At 37.6% G+C, this 21,264-nt stretch overlaps 1 protein-coding gene and 1 long non-coding RNA gene across 5 annotated transcripts; both read right to left on the bottom strand.

Annotated features, from left to right (window-relative positions):
* Nucleotides 1-58: 58 nt before the first annotated feature.
* On the bottom strand, nucleotides 59-9,490 carry ttll10 (tubulin tyrosine ligase-like family, member 10). 2 transcript variants are annotated; one of them, XM_027170381.2, is made up of 12 exons: nucleotides 9,337-9,490; nucleotides 8,157-8,530; nucleotides 7,272-7,446; nucleotides 6,725-6,843; nucleotides 6,505-6,625; nucleotides 4,997-5,082; nucleotides 4,578-4,764; nucleotides 4,321-4,492; nucleotides 4,067-4,207; nucleotides 3,729-3,845; nucleotides 2,120-2,213; nucleotides 59-2,020 (listed from the first exon to the last, which is right to left on the bottom strand). In XM_027170381.2, exons 2-12 carry the CDS (start codon nucleotides 8,440-8,442, stop codon nucleotides 1,851-1,853), a joined length of 1,668 nt encoding a protein of 555 aa, XP_027026182.2. In that variant the 5' UTR covers nucleotides 8,443-8,530; nucleotides 9,337-9,490; the 3' UTR covers nucleotides 59-1,850. The 2 variants fall into 2 exon arrangements, with proteins under 2 accessions (XP_027026182.2, XP_047663127.1); XM_047807171.1 differs by having other exon boundaries at nucleotides 4,997-5,079.
* Nucleotides 9,491-13,797: 4,307 nt separating this feature from the next.
* On the bottom strand, nucleotides 13,798-20,826 carry LOC113658368. 3 transcript variants are annotated; one of them, XR_003444373.2, is made up of 3 exons: nucleotides 20,040-20,813; nucleotides 16,267-16,392; nucleotides 13,798-15,398 (listed from the first exon to the last, which is right to left on the bottom strand). It is a non-coding gene; the product is annotated as an uncharacterized LOC113658368 (long non-coding RNA). The 3 variants fall into 3 exon arrangements; XR_003444372.2 differs by having other exon boundaries at nucleotides 16,257-16,392; nucleotides 20,040-20,810; XR_003444374.2 differs by lacking the exon at nucleotides 16,267-16,392 and having other exon boundaries at nucleotides 20,040-20,826.
* Between the last annotated feature and the right edge of the window lie 438 nt (nucleotides 20,827-21,264).

Genomic DNA, 21,264 nt, shown 5'->3' with positions numbered 1-21,264 from the left:
TGTTATTGCTGTTTTGTTTTTTTTGTCACTTAGAATAAAGCGAGTTAGTGGCAACATGTGGTTATTCATCACACTGTCAGCTTGCTTTATTGATTATTTAGACTTGTAATACATTTGTTTTCACACCATCGAAACTGATGAACTGTTTAATCTTCTACCCCACATTCACACTCACCAGTGACAAAGTGAATAATCATTTTCTCCGTACACGCATGTTTCACAGACAGTGGCAAGCCAAGCCGTTGGACTGGATGATTCCTGGGACCAATCCTATGTTTGTGGTTTAACATTTCTTTAGTTCCCCACACACAACTTTACTTCCTACCTGAAATGAGTTCCCATTTACTGTTTCATATGCAAATATGGAAGAAAAACCTATAACTGTGGTTTTACATTTTCCTGTCAAATACATATATGCTAAACAAAACGGGAATGAAGTAACTGAAATTGTTGGTGTATCTAGTGAGTATTCATAGCCAGTATGTTTAGCTAACTTTGCTAATCTATAAATATATAAATAATAATAAAAAAAAATACACTGTGCATTATTTAATGTGTGTTTAACTAGCTAAATATAGCTACCACCATAAACACACACAAAAAAAAATGTAAAAATAAAATCTGGGCATTTTACACCCATAAGAAACAAAAGTACTGGCCATTACATGCATATGAGAGACAAACTGTTGAGCAACTTGTTGCTTTTTAGCATGAACATAGGGTTAGTCATAGTCACAAGCTCCTGTAATAAGACCAGTGTTTGTGCATTGGAATGATTTTGATGGGCTTTATGTCAAGATCTGGCAACCCAAAAATAGAAGCAATGGAGGATGACTTTGTCTTTCCTAAGTAATTTGGGGGGGGGGGGTGTGTGGTGTTTCTAAGACTGCATACACACTAAAAACCTGACTATTGGTATAGATCTACATTCACATTTTTAAAGACTTATTCCAGTAGGCATCATCTGCATAAACATATTTTACCGAGCTTATTTATTTGATGATTTTTGAGATTACATCTTACAATTGATGCAAGATGCAACTTAGCTGAAGGTTCATCTATTCCGTGTTGTTTATTCTACACGATGTCGCAGGGATCCGGGATGCTCTGTACAGGGTGTCACACTCACACACTCATTCACACACTACAGACAATGTAGAGATGCCACTCGGTCTACAATGCATGTCTTTCAACGAATCAAAGAGAGAACATACAACTTTTGCACTCACAGGATGGAAATGGGATTCATAACTCCAACCCCAGAGCTGTGAGGCAAACTGTGCAAAAACACTGAGCCACCATTTACAAGTTTATATCAGTTGACAGCAACGCCTTAACAAGCGTAAATAGTGTCATGAATTCAGAAGTAAAGTGTTAGCATTTATGCTCATGTTTTCATGCATCTCCAATTTGATTCCAACCCTCTTTCTGAGTATCCATTTGCTCTGCATGGCCAGAGTCAGTCATGAGTTTTCCAGTGATGTGAGTCATCATTCAGCATGTATATAGTCAGAGAAATAATTACAGTCTTTTTGCCTTCACAATCTGGCTTGCTGAGGTCCAAGGTCACAGAGGTCACTTCAGGTTGCTGCTAGGTGCAGTCTATGTTTGTGGGAATGACACTGCAGATTTTGTACTCGGAGTATTCTGGCCTGTTTCTAAAACCTCACCATGATCGGTGTGTGAGGAGGACTCGGGATGACTGGATAAAGTGAATGAGGTAGCTTGTTCATTATCTAAATTTTGCTTTGGCCTTAGTACATGTTGGCTGGTATGAGTGAAAGCACCTGGGGGTTGTACAAAATAACCAAAGAGGGAGATGGACATGCATTAGATATCGAGTGCCAGTGTCAAGATTGTTGTTTGGAACATGTTGTTCTGAGAGCTCTTCTGCTTCTCTGTCTGGTGACTAACACAGCCTCAGTGTCATCACAATGCAGTAGAACAAAATCTTTCTGACTGCTCAGGGGCAAAAGCTTTAGGCCAGAGCAGCATTTATTGAAGATCTCCAGGGTCAGGTCTGAAAAACAGAAAGACTGCTATACTGTGCAGCTCATAAAGGCTAGCTGAGTTTGACAGCTGATATAAATATACATTATTACACCTGCTGGCTTCTCACCCAAAGTTTCCGTGACTGTTTTGGGCACCACGTCTTTGAGCACTTCGCAGTTAGTGTGAAGAGCTGGATTACAGTTCATCTCTAGTAACCAGACCTGCACAGAATAACATACATACCGCAGGGTGTAGCGATGCATGCAATAATACTTTACAAATTCTTTTTTTACCAGTTAATGTAACATATGATTTGTAGAAATTCTAAGTATTCTTATAAGTATGAAAGTTTAACCATTAGATGGCATCCTTTCCTCACTAGCCACAATTTTATTTCATTTATATAGAACAGATAATAAAATATAAACCCACTAGATGAAAAAAGATCAGATGAAAGCAAAGCAATGTGGATTCGTGGTGTAACTGTAAGATAGATATTGTTAATTGGTAATATAAATTCTTACTTCCTGATTTGATGGACGGTCCAAACACAAATGGAACATATTTTCTGCAGTTACTTCTTGTTTAAAATGTCATTGTGCATATTTTAGTTAGGCAATCAGATCACAAGCAACATATCATCAAGTCATACACAAGTCATACACAACCTCTGATAATCTCAGGTATGATAATATTGCATAGAGAAGTGGAGATTAAATTGTTTTGCTTTCCGGGCATGTTAAGGCTTTAGTCAATGGAAATGTCGCTCTGTTATTTTGTGAGGACATTAAACACTTTCCCCCCTTCCCTAATGCACAGGCTAGTGCATACCCTCATACACTAGTGGTACTGTATGAGGACCATCAGATCGCTACATAATTGAAAGCATGAAGCAAAATGTGCTCTACCATCATTGTTAATACACCAGATACAGGAATATCTTTTTGGAAAAAGCTGTTTATTTCTTCAGTACAGTTCCAGAGACTTGTAGAATCAATGCACTGAAGCTGCACTGGTGGTTTGTAAAGGCCAACACGTTATTGGTTTTCCCTTTAATACCTCCTAACATCTGTAGAACATCACCTGCTGTGAATACATGCTTAAATCCTTTTCTTTGCACACATGTGAATGCATAATAATCCAGTGAGTGAGTATCTTTGGCCTGGGGACCACATGTTTACTGCTGCAGGAACACGCGTTGCTTGGCAACTACTTGGCACGGGTAAATTTTAAAATACACCAAAGGGTGGGACTGGGATTCAGTGCATTTAGATGTCTGAGATTTATTCTGATGTTAGAAAACTGAAAAACATAACCATTGAGGGAACTGAAAAGATTGCCATATCACTTTTAATACTACGGTTTCCTGTTAATTTTGCACACTTCATGCCAGCGGGTCGCACATAAGAGAACCATTCTGCTTTATAAGTGAGAATATACTGTAGAAAAAGCAGTAGTTATTTGGCAACATTAGCAGCGTTTTAGAACTTTGTTTAGTGTTCTTATTTAGTGAGTTTAATGAACATTTTGTTAACTTCAGTAAACATAGTTTTCAATGTAAAGGTAGTAGAAATTTTTTTTGTTTGGTTTGTCGTATGAAATATTTACACTCAACTTTATTAAAAGAATTATAAATTAGTTGCAGTTATTAATAATGAATTCATTTATTTTGTGTGAGACCCTATAACTAATTTCCATGTCTCTGTCTTCTGTATATTTTAGTGTTTTAATCTCACCTTGAAGTCTTCGTCAATCAAAAAGTCGCAGCCAATCAGATCGAAGTATCCCAGTTTACACTCCAGCTTTGATTTGACAGCCAGAAAGCAGTGAGTCATAATCTGCTGCATTCTTTTCTGTGGATACACACACATATATGTACATACATGTTTGTTTTAATGCCCTTGAGGACCTTCCACTGACATAACTGAATGTATAAATCTTATTCAGATTCAGATACACTCATTAGATGTTAGTTTATCTATTCAGTTCATTTGTATTGACCTAAAATGAGTTTTAGTTTAGTTTATGAATTGAGAGTTGTTAACATCATGAGCCAAACTTTACTAGAACTCACTGTGAAAACATTTAAGACCCAATCTCTCTGCAAAGACTTCGGCACCATAAACCTGTCGTTAATGTAGCTGTTGAAGCGCTCCATGGACCAGACCGTCTCCTCCTTCAGTATGCTGTACAGAGGATTTCGCTTCTGCATATACTGCGTTCAAATCACAGGCAGTGATATGATCAGAACTCAAAACAGAGAGAATTTGCAGCAACCTGTGTCTGTGGAAATTTTATTAGAGGTAATTTGAATAAATGAAGACTTACTTGGTTGGTCAAGTGTGCGGTGAGGTTGTTGGACTTGGGGTCATAAAGGTCACAGGTCAGCCGAACGTAACCATGACGAAAGAACACCATGTACGGTGAGGTGCAGGCGATAAGTAAGTACGATCTTACATCAAATTTTTTTCCTTTTAGGAGCAAAGGGTTTTGGATGTACCTTCAAAAATGCAGATGCTTTAATGTCAATACAGATGTAAAAAATGACTATAGTTACGAAGGTTTTAGACCTTTTTAATACACACCGTTGAGCAATCATTGCTTGTGACATACTCAAAGCAGTCTCCTTATTTGTTTTGCTTCCTGCTAACACCTGCATCCTGGCTCTGAAGGCTGCAATATCCTCCGGTGTGTGAAGAAGGAAGATGCCTCGACCCTGGTTCAGTCCGGTTGGCTTGCAGATCCATATGTTGCTTTTGTCATCACAGAATCCTGCATCAGGAACAGAACATGAAACATTCACAAATGTTCATTTGGGGGTTAACCAGAATGCTTGCAAAAGAGAATCATTTTCAATCCAGGAAAGCTCACAGTAGAATAAGAATAGAATAAAATATAGAAGGAAATATCAATATTTCACCAGAGGATGGGTTTCCCGAGGTGCTACAGACATGTTTAAGAAAATAAAATGAACGTGTAACTACTGATCACAGTTACAGTATACCATCTTGCTGGGAAAAGAAAGTTTCCCTCTCGACTTTTACATCCATACGGAACGTGTCTGGAATAAACTCGCCCATCTCCAGTCTTCTGCAAGAAAATCATACAGTTAAATTTAAAGACCTTCCAACAGTAAAAAACTGTCCAACATAATACTTTTACACTATACATATACTTTACTTACATATACATGTATTTGATCAGTTTTGTTGCTTATATCTATGCTCTAAAGCATTGACAATAAGTTTTATAATAATTTACTGCCAAAAAATTTGCCAAGTATAATGTTTTATACAACACAACTGTAAACATATTTTACCGAGCTTATTTATTTGATGATTTTTGAGATTACATCTTACAATTGATGCAAGATACAACTTAGCTGAAGGTTCATTTTTCTCTTGCTTAGAAAAATCTTTAAATTCATGTGAATTCAGTGGCAGAACTGGTTGAAGCTATGCAAGCTTGCTGTGTTAATTGCGGTGGCTGAGTGGTTAAGACTTTGAATTACAGCTCAAATCTCAGCAATTCTGCCATGTCTGGGTCTTTGAGAAAGACCCTTAACCTTCAGCTCAGTTGGGTTCTGCATCAGCTGTAAGTCGCTATCTTAAAAAGCGTCACCCAAATGAGCAAATGTGCTGCATTATGTGTTATTTTATTTTGTAAAAGATATTACAGTACTTTATTATACATACACCAATTAGACATAACATTGAAACCAAGTGCTCAATGCTCCAGTGTAAGACCCCCTTTTGTCACCAAAACCCAGCCCCATATGCAGCAAGCTGTGATACACTGTGTTCTGATATCTTTTCTATCAGAACCAGAATTAAATTTGTTCTACAGAAAATCGTCTGTGTTATCAGACCAGATGGATTAACCTTCAGTCCCCACGTCATTATAATATTCACTTGATCTGTCACTCACACTCATTTTCTACCGCTTATCCGAACTATCACGGGGAGCCTGTGCCTATCTCAGGTGTCATCGGGCATCGAGGCAGGATACACCCTGGACGGAGTGCCAACCTATCGCAGGGCACACACACACTCTCATTCACTCACACACTCACACACTACGGATAATTTTCCAGAGATGCCAATCAACCTACCATGCATGTCTTTGGACCGGGGGAGGAAACAGGAGTACCCGGAGGAAACCCCTGAGGCACGGGGAGAACATGCAAACTCCACACACAAGGCGGAGGCGGAGGCAGAGGCGGGAATCGAACCCCAACCCTGGAGGTGTAAGGCAAACGTGCTAACCACTAAGCCACCATGCCCCCCTTTCACTTGATCTGTCAGTGGATTTAATGTTATGTCTGATTAGTCTATGTCTAGAGCTGTTGGTTGTAACCTTGTTGACAGAAAATGACTTTTATATTCCTAGTCAAATTACCCACTACATATCATGGTGCTATAAATTACATTCAGTTGTCCATTTTTTTACAGTTTGTCTAAATTATTTTCATTATAATGATATTTTATATTCTGGTATAGTCAAATAATTGACCTCTGTCCTTTTCCATGGTTGATCTTGCTGATGACTCTGTCATACTCTCTGAGACTGTTCAGAAGACCTATTTTTGTGGTCAAGATTCTGTTGTTTGGGATCTGGTACACCAACTGTTCTCCTTTAGTTAAAAAGACAAATCAGAAAAATAGAAATTCCCAACTGAAATTAATTGATGCAAAAAAAATAAATAAATAAAAATGCACTGTTGGTTAATCACCTTCTCTGAAGTGGTAGTAAGTTTGGGTAGATTTCACTTCACACCATTTCATTCCATAATCCAGTCTGCTTTTGTCGTAAATACGCTGCCAGCCATTGCTCTCACAGTATGGAACAACTCTACATAAAATAACAAATATATAGATTTAAACAGTTTTATTTAAATTATTCAGGTTCTTTAAACAAATGGTGAGATCTCTCATTTAATTAGCCATGAATAAGGAATACATCAGTGATGAATAACATTTCATAAAGAAAGTTTTCTAATCTAATTTTCTAATTCATTATGCTGTTTCTTAATGAAGCAGAGCTGATGTTAAAACAACACAAAAAGATTTATGTCATGACGTATGTGTAATGGCATGCATTAGGTGTTGTTGTAGGACTGTTTATGGCTGCCATAGTGTTTGTCATTAGAAACAAGTTTGCTATCTGTGATTTCAGCTAGTGATTTTGGTGGAAAAGGACGACACTAATAATGATATACTAGACTTGTACTTAATGCATAAGCTTTTTCCCTTTAGGCTATCAGACTCCTTAAGACTCACATAGATTCCCCATTTCCTCCTCCAAAATAGAAGAAGGGTCCAGGTCTTTTTGACTCTTCTGGGCTCTTGTTTCTCCTCTGAAGTTTGTGCACCTGTACAGCTTGTCTCTGGTGTTTTACTTGTGCTCTCCTACTCACACACCCACTCCGAGTGTGCTCAACCAAGCAGTCAGAGTCTGGCCAGTTGCACATGGGGGGGAAAAATTGTAATAAGGTATGATTTCTCAAAGTTTCGTAAGCTGGAGTTTTTAAGAGAAAACAATAAACTGCAATCTAGCCTGCTATGGTAGTATGTGCTTTGTTCTGAAATGTGAAAGAAAAGAGTTTTGTGAAAAGTAAAAGAGTTCTGTGTTATCAGTTAAAACCATAATCAAGGCGTGTCATCAAACATCTCAGATATGCTTGCCTTTTAACTAGCATTTTAATACAAAATAGATTTTTAGATAGGCCTATTTTCACAGTATGTTGGATAAAGGATGAAGGGAAGGGAGTGGTTCATTCGAGTCATGATCATTTCACTGCATGTCGTATCCTGTATGTATGTGTATGTGACAAATAAAATTTGATTTGATTGATTTTATTTGATCATTTCAAAGTTTCTAAACAGAATACACAAACAAACTTTGGACAATTCAATTATTAAAAAGTCAATTATTAAATTATGAGTCTGTCACACCATAATAATGGATAATGTTCTATTATAATTATAATCTATTCTGCTTTAACCTGAGAAATCTTACTTTTCTCCATATCAAACATGTTCCCAGGTAAGACATTGCAAATCTCATGAGACTAATTATCATATGGCCCAGACAAGCTAGTAGAAAGACCTGAGTTAATGACAGTGTTTCCCCTCTCTCCTTTACACGCACACGCATCCACACACCTGCTGCAGCGCCATCTGCCTGGATCACCTGTTCTCTGTTCGTCCCTTGAGCATCCAGCCTTCTCCCGAGAGACTTCTCCATCTCCGTCCTCTTGTGCTGTTTATCTTTGCCCACAGGCTCCTGTGTCACTGTCTTTCCCAGAACGGCTGGCAGGTGTCCCTTCTCTTCATCATCAGCTTCCCCCTGCCACTCCTCTGTGGCTATTGGAGGGTCTGTGCTGACATGATCCTCACGCTGCAGCTCCTCAGCACTCTGAACAACCTCTACCCTGCTCCCAGCTGACATCACTATTACGATCACTGCCCACTGCTGACCTAGATTACTGAAGCAGAAAATGTATTTTCCATCCGCTGGCTTATAAAGACCGGCCCACCTGCAGCGTGTGTGGTTGTTGCAAACAAAACATGTTGAATAAGTGTAAAAGTGAATAAGTTTCAGTTATTCTTCAGCTTTGCAATAACATCTATTGTATAAACAAAGTAATAACTAATATACCAAACTAATAAAACAAGGAATCGTACAATAACTGTAAAGAATTTAAAGATCATCGCTGAAACACAGACACCTGGGATTATAGAGTTGGTCACATTAAATGTCAAAACACTACATAAATAGAATAAAAAAAAACAATTAATATAAATATATTGTGAAGACACTCTTTAAAAACAGTTTGTTAGAATATAATTTCTTTATTGTTTAAGAATTAACCATGCACTATTTAAAAAAAAAAAAATCAGTATAAAATCTAGCATTAATCCAATTCTTTCCAGCATTCCTCTGTAATATCTTTTTTTTTAGTATTATCATATTTAAATCATCATATTTAAATCATCATAACATAAATCATAGACGCAAATCATCTAGAAACCGAGATTTTTTTTTTTAATTCATTTTAAAAATATCCATTTTAGGTTAGTAAAAAAAAAGCTTATGATAATGGAAACAAAGACATGGAGTAATTATGCATAAGTAGGTGGAGCTAAAGCCTTCCTCCTATTAACATTCATATCTAACTGCTGCATTGTTTACATTTTTATTTCTTGAGTGATTGACATGACCAAAACGGTCATTTGTACTTGTAGTGTCTTGCCTTAAATACTAAGTACTATGTGTAGTCACTTTGCTAGACAGAATGTCTATAGTAACAATAATAACAAAAAATGTCAATTTTTTTTTTACCTCAGTAAAAGAATCAGTGGATCTAAAGTGAGGTGAAATGCTTGCTGAGGCTTGCTGTTTTTACAGTTGTCTCAAACACCAAAAGCACTGAGGCAGCCCACTGAGTCTGCTAAACAAACTAACCAGAAGCAGAGTAAACAACTTCTATGTTGCTTAGGAACTTGGTTTCCTAGTAACTGTTATGTCATTTAGAATGGGATTATAGAACAATAGAAGAATTCTGAAGGAAACGATGGCTTATCCTCTCCATACCAACCCCTAGGTTTAAACACATTCAGTATTAACTGTCAGCAGCGCCTCCAGTTTTAACACATCAGTAATATGAGAATGCTGCGTCAATCATAACGGATTTGTGTTTGGGTTCAGTCTATTGTATGCAATTAGACAACATTTACCACAAGGCAACCAGATCCAATGTCGGTTATTAACAAAAACATTTCTCTTCTGTTCTTCAGCCATTCATCATGATCTTAACTGGACATTTTGTGCAGTTAAGATCATGAGGCTTCTTCTAAGAAATGGGAGGAATAAAGGCATCACACTGTAATTTTCCTGGTTACACACTGGGTGGTACCATTAAAGTTACCTTCCGGCTGGCAATAAAAGTGACTTCGCGTTCAGGGATGCTAAATTATTTTCTTTGTTTTCGGCGATAAAGTTGTAGACCCGCCAGCCTCCTTCTCAAGTGTCAAACAATAATGTGGTAGTTGTCAATCACTGACACGAATGGAGCTATTTCAGTTTGAGTGAGTCCTTGATCAAAGTTTAAACTAAACGTTTATCCATGATGCTAAGCTGTTGCTGCCCCAGAACAATAAAATTAACAGGGGCAATGTCATGCAGAGTAAACAGAAAAAATAAATCCAATGGACAATAGAGAACATAAAAAGCATGGACTTTTAGGGTGTGTATATAAAACAGAGGTTATCTCAGTTTTTCTTAGTAGAATTCTAAAGTAGTAAATCTAAAACTATACAATTATAGAACATATAATTAAATTCTCAGTTCTCCTATTGACGAAATTCTAAGAAAATTCTTAGAAATCTGGGCGTTTACGCTTAAAATTAAGAAGGTCCTAGTAAAGCATCTTAACCCTTAAAAGAGCTCATTAGTTCAAAAGTGTTAGTAGTGTTAGTAGTGAGGAGGACTTTTAAGAGGTTAAAGAGATTCTGTAGCAGAGAAGAAAATGGCCTAAAGGTGAAGAGGGAGAAGAAATGTACTGTATACAATATTTAATAATGATAGTGAGTTAATAAAATGACACAGATTAGATTGTGAAAGGATTATTTTTGTAACCAATCATATCAGAGGTAACATCTCAGACACAGCACGGAAATGCCATATATTACTTGCTCAGAGTTGCTTTAAGATTGGCCCTAAATCACTCTTAAACTAAGAATCCTATAAAATCTTATTATTATTTTTATTTTATAATTCTATATTATTCTAGATTATTCTATAATCAGAATCAGAAAGAGGTTTATTGACAACTGTGCTTGCGCTTACAAGAAATTTGTTTGTCATATGCTTCCAGTACACAGAGACAACAACACACAGACAATAAAAAAAAGATAAGAATAAAAAAATACACATGTAAATACAAATAGGCAAAAAAAAATGTAAATAAATTGAAAAATAAAAACATTTTACAGTGCTTTTATGTACAGTGCTATAGATGATTGAATGTAATAGAATATAATCTAAAATAATATAGATTATTCTAATCTATATTAGAGATTTGTAAGATCGTTTAGGAGCTCTCTAAGATCATTCTTATAATCTTTATGAATACAGGCCCTGATTCCCATTTATACCCCCATAAAAGGTATAGGAATAACTGAATAATAAGCCAGGGATTAACGCATTAAAGGAAGTGCATAATAATAATAATAATAATAATAATAATAATAATAATAATAATAATAATAATAATAATAATAATAATAAAGGATAAACATTAACCCTCAATTGCTCAGGTGTATAAAATGTAAGTCGCTTTAGAGAAGGGCAAATGCTGTACATGTTTCTATGGCTTTGTTTTAACAAATACTTAGTTTTCTATATGCACCAAATCTGAAACATTCTCAGCATGTTTCAGGAATCTAATAAACGATTCAATCATATGTCATCTGTCACTGTAGAATTCAGTAATTACTGCTCAGTGTAACAGTCGAGTCAAAAGAACACACCCAGAACCAACTGACGGTTACTGTAATCCCATTCTCCTTGTCAGCCTACACACACACACACACACACACACACACACACACACAACACACACACCCTAACCTGTTTTGGTGTTGTTAATGATGACATAGTTCTATAGAACAAGTTTATCTAGCATGTGTAGTATATTCTTTAGTACATTTTATTTTGCTGGAGTTACTATAGGATTTCTGGTGCTTTCTAAAGAGATTATTCCAAAATAAAAATAAAAATAATTAAATGTTACTGGTTTAGTTTTCAGAGAAAGGAATAAGAGGAGATTGATTTGTTTACTTCATTTCTTACATTATTCATTAATCGGAACGTGAATACTCTGACCAGATCAAAATTCAAATCTCTTTTATTTCTTAACCAAGACAGGGTGATGAATTTTTGTGTTTGTGTGTGTGTGTGTGTGTGTGTGTGTGTGTGTGTGTGTGTGTGTGTGTGTGTGTGTGTGTGTGTGTGTGTGTGTGTGTGTGTGTGTGTGTGTGTGTGTGTGTGTGTGTGTGTGTGTGTGTGTGTGTGTGTGTGTGTGTGTGTTTTCTTTCGTCTTTTCTTTCTATTTTTTTAACAACCTTGCCAATGGAGGTGTACATAGAGAACGGGCTTGTTTTACAGCCATGTATCCTGGCCCACCATCTGTTTGTGTGTGTCAGAGAGAGAGAGAGAGAGAGAGAGAGAGAGAGAGAGAGAGAGAGAGAGAGAGAGAGAGAGAGAGAGAGAGAGAGAGAGAGATGACCTAGATGAAGGTGAAAATTATACTTCTGATTCTCATATACTAGTAAACACTAAGTAAACACTAAGCCCGTACATGTAGTGAACAACTACTTGGAGTATTGCTGAATTGGAGGATTGACTATTTAGGCCCTTGTTATTGTTTCTTCTTAAAAAGTTCCATTTTGTATGACTTCCTAGGACAGGATCACTAACCCGATTAGCCATAACCTGTTATGAAGAATATACTTCTCTGCTAAAGATTGTACCGTGACACTTGAATTAATATACTGCACACTTTTTAAACGCTTTTAAACAATCCAGGGAGTTCCCTGTGTGTGTAAGTACATAATCTTCAAACAGGTATGTCACAACCGTCTTACCAAACACAGCCCACATGATAATCTTGACTTTTCCATTTCATTTACAAACCTAGTTTGACCTCACCCAGTAGAGTGAGGAATTTAGTAGGACTGCAGTAAGTGTGCACAGACCAATGTTGGATTACTCCATGGCTTTCTACTGTGATGTCACAAAATGTTAGGCTACTGTACTGCCCTCACTTAACACAAGCCTGTTTGAGTTTTTGATCAGGTTTGCATGAAATGAATACAACAATCACAGTTTATTCCTTATTATATTCTCTTAAAACAAATTTAAAAAAATATAGATTTTTTTATGTTTATATATAGATATTAAATAGATATATATAAAAATATCAATAGTTTAAAATTTAAAATGAGTCTTTATTTGTTCATTAAAATATCAGTCATGTATGATTAAAAAGAGTCAATTTAATCCTTGATTATTAAGTCATTACTATGATAGTTTTATGCACAAGAGAACAAAATCCTTGGCTTGATATATGGTTTAAAAAAAACAACCGGGAAATTGAACATTTTGAATTTAGAAATCTTATCAATAGCTAGAAAAAATAACCCTTAAAATGTATTTCAAATTGTATTTTTTGTTATTAAGCTTTATTTAATGGATCTCACACACAAAAGAAAAACACCAAAATCATTTTATTTTTGTTTTATTTGACTTTTTATATTTTATTTTTACTTCAACAAGCATTTAAATACACTTTGGTCTGAATTACAATACAGTACAGTATGTGTGAACAGATAACTAAAAACACTTTCTACTGTATGTCACTGAAAATAATATAAACATGTATAAACACATCATGTCGTGTCATGTAAATGCTTAAGCAGGTGCATCTGCAGTTTTCTATACAGCTCTGGATGCCCTTGTGTCTGTGTCAGGTAGATGCACGGTTGGCTGTGTGGTTGGGTTTAAACACAATGAGCTTTTGGCAGAGCGGGAGAGCTCGCGGGTTAATTGAGGTTCTTAAAAAGGGAGCTCTGTTCACATGTAACCAGATCTGTTCTCCATTAGAGCCAGGCATTCTGCTCTGTACACAATGAGCAGGTGAACAGGCCAAGATTTGCTCACACCTTTTAACATATAGCTTACCTGCCCACACGTAATGTTGACTCGAGTGACTTGAGTGGAATTAAAGAAATGCTACAGACATTTTGATTTTACATCTATTATATTTATTTGTTTATTTATTTATTTATTTTTTTGCACAATACAAATCCATGCATCCAAAATTAAACCAATGAATCCAGTAATCGCAGAGAAGACAGTCATTTGCGTTGTATATCATCATACAATATATCATCATGTAGTCATCATATTGAGCTGTCTTTTTTTTGTGGGTGGGGAGGGTTGGTACTCAGTGTACTATGTGGAATTCAGTTACCATGGCAACACAATGAGAACATGCTTCTTCTATGCCGCAACAACCACAACGTTCATATTTATCCAAATGTTGCATAATATGAAGGCTATACACTTTATGTAATTATATTTTGAAAGGTACGCAACTCTCGACACATATATGAAGACGGGATGATGGAAGACAAACATGACTCACAGCTCTCATGAAGCGGAGGAGAGAAACTCTGACTCATGACACATGGAAGAGAATTTTAAATGGCAGCAGTCTTCCAGTGTTAGGTTCATAGTTCCTCGTACAGATTAAACCAACATCTCAGTCTGTCGTAATTGAAAGTCCTGACTAATCTGGCAAAATGATTCAGACCGTTCTATAAGTGATTCATTCTTATCACTTCCTTAATAATAATATTGTTAATTTAAAAAAAAAAGAACACCAAGACATCGTATGGCATAAACAGAAGGAATGAAAATAACCTCCTAGGAGCATCTTTCCTTTCTTCTGTCATTTGGATGCTGATGCCATGTAATCGACGGCATTACCAGACAGTATTAGACACAAATAATCAGATCTAACCATGTCTGGTAAGACGCCAATCAGCAGGCTTTAAATAGATATAAAACAGAAATGAAAGAAAAGTTGGATCCTGTGACTGAAGAGCAATAAAGCCATCTGCTGTAGTCATCCAAAATTATATTTACAATGAAGTCTGAAAGAACAGAGGTGAAAACAGGAGAACAAAAGGAGAGATGAAAAGCCTGAAGTACTGCCGCTTTATGTAGGTAAATGACATGACTTTGTAACACGCACTTATAAAAAAAAAAGGCCATGAATAACAAACATGACTCACATAAATGAAAACGTCCCCCATGGGCGTGGTTTAATATTTGAGTCTTCCACCTTAACCAAATAGTATGTTGTAAAAAAAGTTGGACATTGTGTATGTGTTGTTTCCTGATATAAAGCATAGACATTTAAATAGTTAATATAGGCTATAGATGTCAGTTTTACAGTGGTACTTTCCCAAGGTCTGATCTCTTTAGTATGATGTGTTTGCTCTGCTCAGGCAATGTAATAAATGTCTTTAAATGTCGTATACTGTCAGGATAGATGTGATCTACAGTATTTAGAAAGATATATAAGCAGAACCTGGCAATGGGAAGAGGAGCAGCAGAGTGTAGGTTGTCGCTAACTCTATTTTTATCATGTACAGGTGAGCTCATATGTCAGTTGCAGGATGTGCCACGCAGGTAAAACGAGCTTGTCCAATCAGAGCTTAGCTGCCATCACAAAAGGCACCCAGAACCCAGGGGGAGGGGATGAGGAAACAGCTTTCAGCACGTCTGGTTTAACAGCCAACGGACCAGTATTCTTTAACTAAAGCTGGGTGGGGCTGAGCAGACGGAAAAAAGAAGGACGGGGAAGTGAATAAAACAAAGTCATGCAGCGTGGACTCCCCCTCAGCCATCCCTTCCCATCCCCACCCCTAAGTTCTCTCTCTGCTGATTATATCTTCCCAACTGAACATTAAACAATGCCACTCATCCAGCCATGTGAAGTATTAAGACCTTTTCCTGGTCTGACCTTGTAGGTTTAACCTTTAATGATTTAATGAATAGTAATAATATTTCACTCCAAAATATCCAATATACAATCCATGCTATAAATCCTCATCTAGTATTTCTTACATTATCCCAAAGGCAACATGTTGAAAAAGTTCTGAAACATGTCTGAAAATCTTCCAAGAATTATTATCGTATAAATGTTACACGGAATCATAAAGGCTAAGATTCCTGAAAAACCTGTGTGTGTGTGTGTTGGCAACATAATAAAAAACCCTCACCTGCTCTAAACTGGAATTAAAGCGTGCTATGAAACACAGCGGGCATCGTATGGACAGAACAGTGCCAGGTGTTTGTTTTCTCTCTCTTTTGTTTTGGGTGCCTGACTAGCAATGGCAACAAACCAACCTGACACAACATGCTAAGTTCCTGAGAAGAGACCTTGAAATTTTTGTTAGATAAAATTAAATAAAAAAATGAATACTGTTTACTTGACATGATAAGTGCTTTACCTATAATAAAGTGGTGAGAGAATCCTTGGCAGTCATTGGGTCACCCAACAAACATCGTTACCAGACAGTGTTAGAAAATAGATACACAGTCCAGCACTGTCAGGTAAGATGGGTGCTAAGTGCCATTGGTCAACATCAAGTGGCTTTGGATTGGAGGATAAAACACATCAAACTCACTGATAACCACCTTGGTGTGAGCTGTGGTTTCTTCTGGAGTCAGCGGAGAGCCATCATCATCATTACCAGGCAGTATTAGAGAGAGTGATGATATCCAATGCTGCCTCGTAAGATGGCGAAGACTGTCCAAATAATGCTTGGAATAAGAATGAGGAGAAGTGCAGGCGTTAAAAGGCAGTAAGTGAAAAAGCCAAAAAAAGGTTTCTGATGGCATTCATAACCGTTGCTGTTAGGAGCCTGCTGTTCTGCATTTGTTACCCTGGTGTTGCATCAGATCTGATAGTAGCCATCATAAATGAGTAAAACTCTAGCTCTGATGAGCTGAGCCTGATAACACACACACAGTAAACCTGTTGCCCTGAGGCACTGCAGAGGCATTGAGGGGGATATATGCCAACAGAACGGCTGCCTATGAAAACAGGTAAAGCTAGAATAGGACAGGCAGAAGACTACTTTGTTCTTGGTGCTAAAGCCACACAGCTGAAGCAGAGAGTGGGCCACTGAGACAGTTAATAATTGTCCAAACCTGTTCCAACGGGTCTGATTCGACAAAGTGTGGACGCTGTGTGAGCTTACATGGAGCAAAGACAGCATCACACTACACTATACTCTGACAAAGGCCTCACTGGGTGTTGCTTCATCGTCTGTGGGAGACAAAGGCACTTCCTTCACAAGGGCTGCTGACTGTTGGAAAGGCTAAGGCTAACCCTAGGCTAGGCTAGGCTTTCTGTTTCACTGTGGGCTGTGACAACAGCGTGGAGGAATGCTGTACCCGACAGACCTGTGGCCAAGTTCTGTGTGTGGAAGGTCATTTCACATACACCTTTTGTTTACTGAATAACGTCTGAACTTTACAGCCATGCAGTGTATATCTGATCTCTAAAGTCTTTCCCTTTTAGTAATTTTACAGCTTTTCAGAATATATACAAAAACACACTACATTTACTATGTTCAATAATATGAAAATTTGTTGTTTTTTTTTGCTCCATAAGGCTTTACACATAAGTAAAGTAGACCTCAAATATGTTCATAAGTATATAAATAACTTTACCAATCAACTAACAGTTTTCATCAAGTCGACATTACATGTGAAAAAAAAAAAGGTGCAAGGGGAATAAAATGCAAGAATTAAAATGAGGAGAGAGAGTAGGAGTGAAAGCTGAAAGAGGCGAATTGAAGAGAAAAAATCATGTACACAAGGGAGAGAAGAGAAAAGGAGAGAAAGAGAGCAAGAGAGAGGGGGAGAGAACTTGTAACCTTACCGTCATGAAAGAGACTCAGGTAAAGAATGTGACAAAAAAGGGAGTAGGGGGGACAGAAAGAAAAAAAAATCTCAAATTTCTACTAAGCGCCTGAGAAGGCTTCGGCTTCCTCTCGCTCAGTCAGGACCCATGAAATGAAAACCCCAAGCAGACCTGCTCTCCCAGACTGCAGCCTCTATTTAGTTAATCATCAGCATTATAAACCAGTGCTGCAGGCCTTCTGAGAAAGAAAAAAGAGGGCGAGAGAGAGAGAGAGAGAGAGAGAGAGAGAGAGAGAGAGAGATAGAGTGAGAGAAAGAGTGAGAAACTGAATGAGAATAAGCATTAAAGTCAGCAGAGTGAGGTAAACACAACAAGACATCTTTACACTTATCTTTACCCTTAACCTTTAGCAATGTGTTTTCCTCGACTCAGGGCAGGTGGTTGAGTTGCAGTCAGGTGCAGCTTGAACTTTTTCCCACTGCCTACACGAATGAAGTGTAATCGGGTATCTCCTGACTGGAATGTGACTCCGTAGTGAAACGAACAAGCTGAAGAGTAAACCAGGCTGAACTTAATCAATAATTTGTTGTCTGTGTGTAGAAGGGAAACCCAGATGCGTATTTAAAGACCGGTCTAACAGTGCCAGCTCTAATTGTTTTTCAAGTTTTAATGACTGGTGTCGTTTTTATTTATTTATTTATTTTTTTTCACTTCATTCCGAGCATTGTGATACCCAGCAATGAAACACTAGTGAATTAACCTTTAACTCTATTATGCTACCACAGTCTTGCTTTCTCTATAGTGTTTAATTTTTAAAATGACTCAACCATTGTGATGGTTTGTTTTGAATCTCTCTGAACCATTCACATTTTCATAGGAATCTTCCATCATCTCACTTTCTGGCTGGCAGGAAGAAAAGGGTAAAGCATTTGCATGAAAAAAACCTGTTTATCAGGACATGTTGCACTAAATGAGGAATGTAGTTCAAAAGAGGAAGTCAACAAAATCTCAAAATATATGTGACCGTGGTACGTTCATAGGTTTTACGATTTTAAACGAGCAAAGAAAGAAGACAAAAGCTAAACGATGCGAAAAGCAAACGTCTATCCAGAAGAATCCAAAATGGCTGACTGAATCTTCATCACGATAATACATTCCACACATGAACTTAAAATGAACTGAAGCAGACTGCTTAGTCACACACATTAAAATGGCTGTCCTTAAGCAAACAAAGCCAGTGTGCCGAACCTCTCTGACCTCTCACCTGTACATAGTAATTAACACTCCATTTTCCTCTCCCTACCCTCATGAAGAAACAAACACACACAGCCCAGTCACTGCCCAGCTCCTGCATTTTCTTTGGACTCAGCATCTAGTATGATCTTAACCAAAACAATCATTATGTTTTATCACCACTGAGAGCTTGTGTTGCCCAGCTTTATTCCTCTGTAGGAAACAGGATTCTGCTAAAGCATTTCCTATGTTATAAAACTGTGACAAATGACTCATTCAGATGAAAGAATGAAACCGAGTCATATTCCTCCTCCCACCAATCAAAATCCTCCACCTCACTATGCATCCATTGTGTTGCCTGGCCGACATTTTCTCATTGCTCCAGACCACCTCTCCGATATGCAGTTCCCTCCGAAAAACAAAGATATCTGTAATATTCCGCCTGGTTCTTCAGCAAGATGATAAACAACTCAGAAATACAAAATTAAACTAAAACAGAGTTTAAAAGAGAATCACTACAGCAACCAGATCCCAACTTTCATTAATGATTTATTACTGTAGACTAGAAGTTGAAAAAGAAAAGAAATTTTTGTTGTGTCTCATCTAAAATATGCCAAAGAGACATGTAAAGGCAAGCCTAACTCCCAGCCATTAGAGTCTGGATAGAAAAGCCGAAGCAAAAGCAAAGCTCGGATGTTCACGTTCAACATCTACCAAATCTAAATACAACGATTTTGAGTTTTTAATAGTCTTAAAGTAAGTAATGAATTAAAATGATAGTTTTAATTCATTCTCTTTAACACAGCAAATCATTTCCAAAGGCTCTGTGTAAATCATTGAACCTATTATATAATGGTTAATGATTCCAAAAGGCAATTTCAGATACGTTCCCATGTTTTACAGTCATCTCAGTGTTTTCTTCTAAAGGCATGCTATCAGGCAGAAGAAAGCAGCTAAAGCCCTCGTTTTATCCCCATTGACAAGTCTGGCGGTTTGCCTCTACCTGCCCAAACTGGTCTATCCAGTCAAGGAATGAGTGTTTGTGTCTATTGTGTTCTCTTTTTCTTTCAATTTAAATAGGCTGGAATCTGATACAGATTATGATATGACCCTATTCAACCTAAAAAGTCCTCCCTTAACAAGCTAACAACAATTCTTCTGTAGACTCTTTGTCTGAAAACCAACCTATTAATGCGCTCAACGTCTAGAGAACGAAAGTTATTAAGTTTACTACAAAGCACAAAGCGAGATCTAAGGATAGCACCAGGAACAAGGAAATTACTTATTTGAAGTTAAAAAAAGTTACCCGTTTCTTCCTTAGAGTGGTCCCGTGAACTCGAAACCAGATACCGTTGTCGGTAAGTCAGTAGTGCCGCCTTGGAGACTCGTCTTCCTCTTCCCTCTTCTCGACGTTCGACGCCCTGTTCGCTGCAGAATGCCTCACTTTCAGGTGGAAGGAGACCATCTTAATTTGGGAACCGACTGCATCCCATCTAGAAGGTAGATGCAACTAGAGCAAAGTTAACGTCAATGCTGAAGCCTATGTCTCTTGAAGATGTCAAAGTTACAGGAGGCGTTGTGACCTGTTTAAGCTCATGGTCGGAGAGACTGAATTTGTAAACGGCTTGGTTTACATATAGTAGCTTCCCCCACCCCCACAGGTGTAATTTTCGGGCTATAGCCAATCCCCTTTAGCAGTAACACTCACAGGTGTGTCTCTGGCCCTGCTATTAGCCAATCCTACCCTTGAGGAGGATGGCCTCCACCTGCCTCAGCCCAAGGTGCTTTGCAAACGTTTATGACGTCAGCTCAACTTTGCGTGTGTGGCTCAGATGGGATTTAGAAACTGACTTCTGTGGTCCAACGAAACTATTGCATACTAAATGAAGCACAAACCTTATGCCAAATAGACTGCCGTTGTAAATGTTTGCAGACACTGGCCTGTCTTTCACCTGACTCATTGAGAGATATTGAACAAAATGCCCTTAACCCCTTTTTGTCTAAGTATACTTACACCCAACTCATCTATTACTGTACGTAATCTATACCATAATACTGACAGCAGGTAAACTGAAAAGCGGGTAACACAAGTCTAGTCAGGAAACAGGACTTATTATCTTTTGGGTGTAGGAGAGCCTGAAGGCATCCCCTTTAATCCCTGTCTGCTTCAGGCTGCCAAACTGGGCTGCAATTCTTGCTGTAATTGTCTGGAGTAGTTTAAGCAATGTGGTTAAGGCTTTCATATTGATCTTATGTTTAAGAGTTATAATCAGTTCAAAGAGAGCAGAAGAACCTGTACACTGTCAGAACCAGCGAGCAACAAGTGAGTTGCATTTTTTTGTGCTTAGCAATGGACAGTGGCATTTGCTCATTACATTAACAGATAGTTGACTCGGATGTGGCTTTTCAAAAGTCATTTTCTTTCGATTTTGCCTTATATTTTATATTGCTGTCTCGTCGCATAAAGCAGCATTACCCTTTTTACCTGTTCAAAAACAATGGGTAATCAGAACTTTGATTTATTTCTTGAA

This window comes from Tachysurus fulvidraco, chromosome 23 (assembly GCF_022655615.1).
Source record: "Tachysurus fulvidraco isolate hzauxx_2018 chromosome 23, HZAU_PFXX_2.0, whole genome shotgun sequence".
NCBI classification, from domain to species: domain Eukaryota; kingdom Metazoa; phylum Chordata; class Actinopteri; order Siluriformes; family Bagridae; genus Tachysurus; species Tachysurus fulvidraco.
The sequence above is the reverse complement of the archived record's forward strand: the minus strand, read 5'-3'. Positions and strand labels throughout refer to the sequence as shown.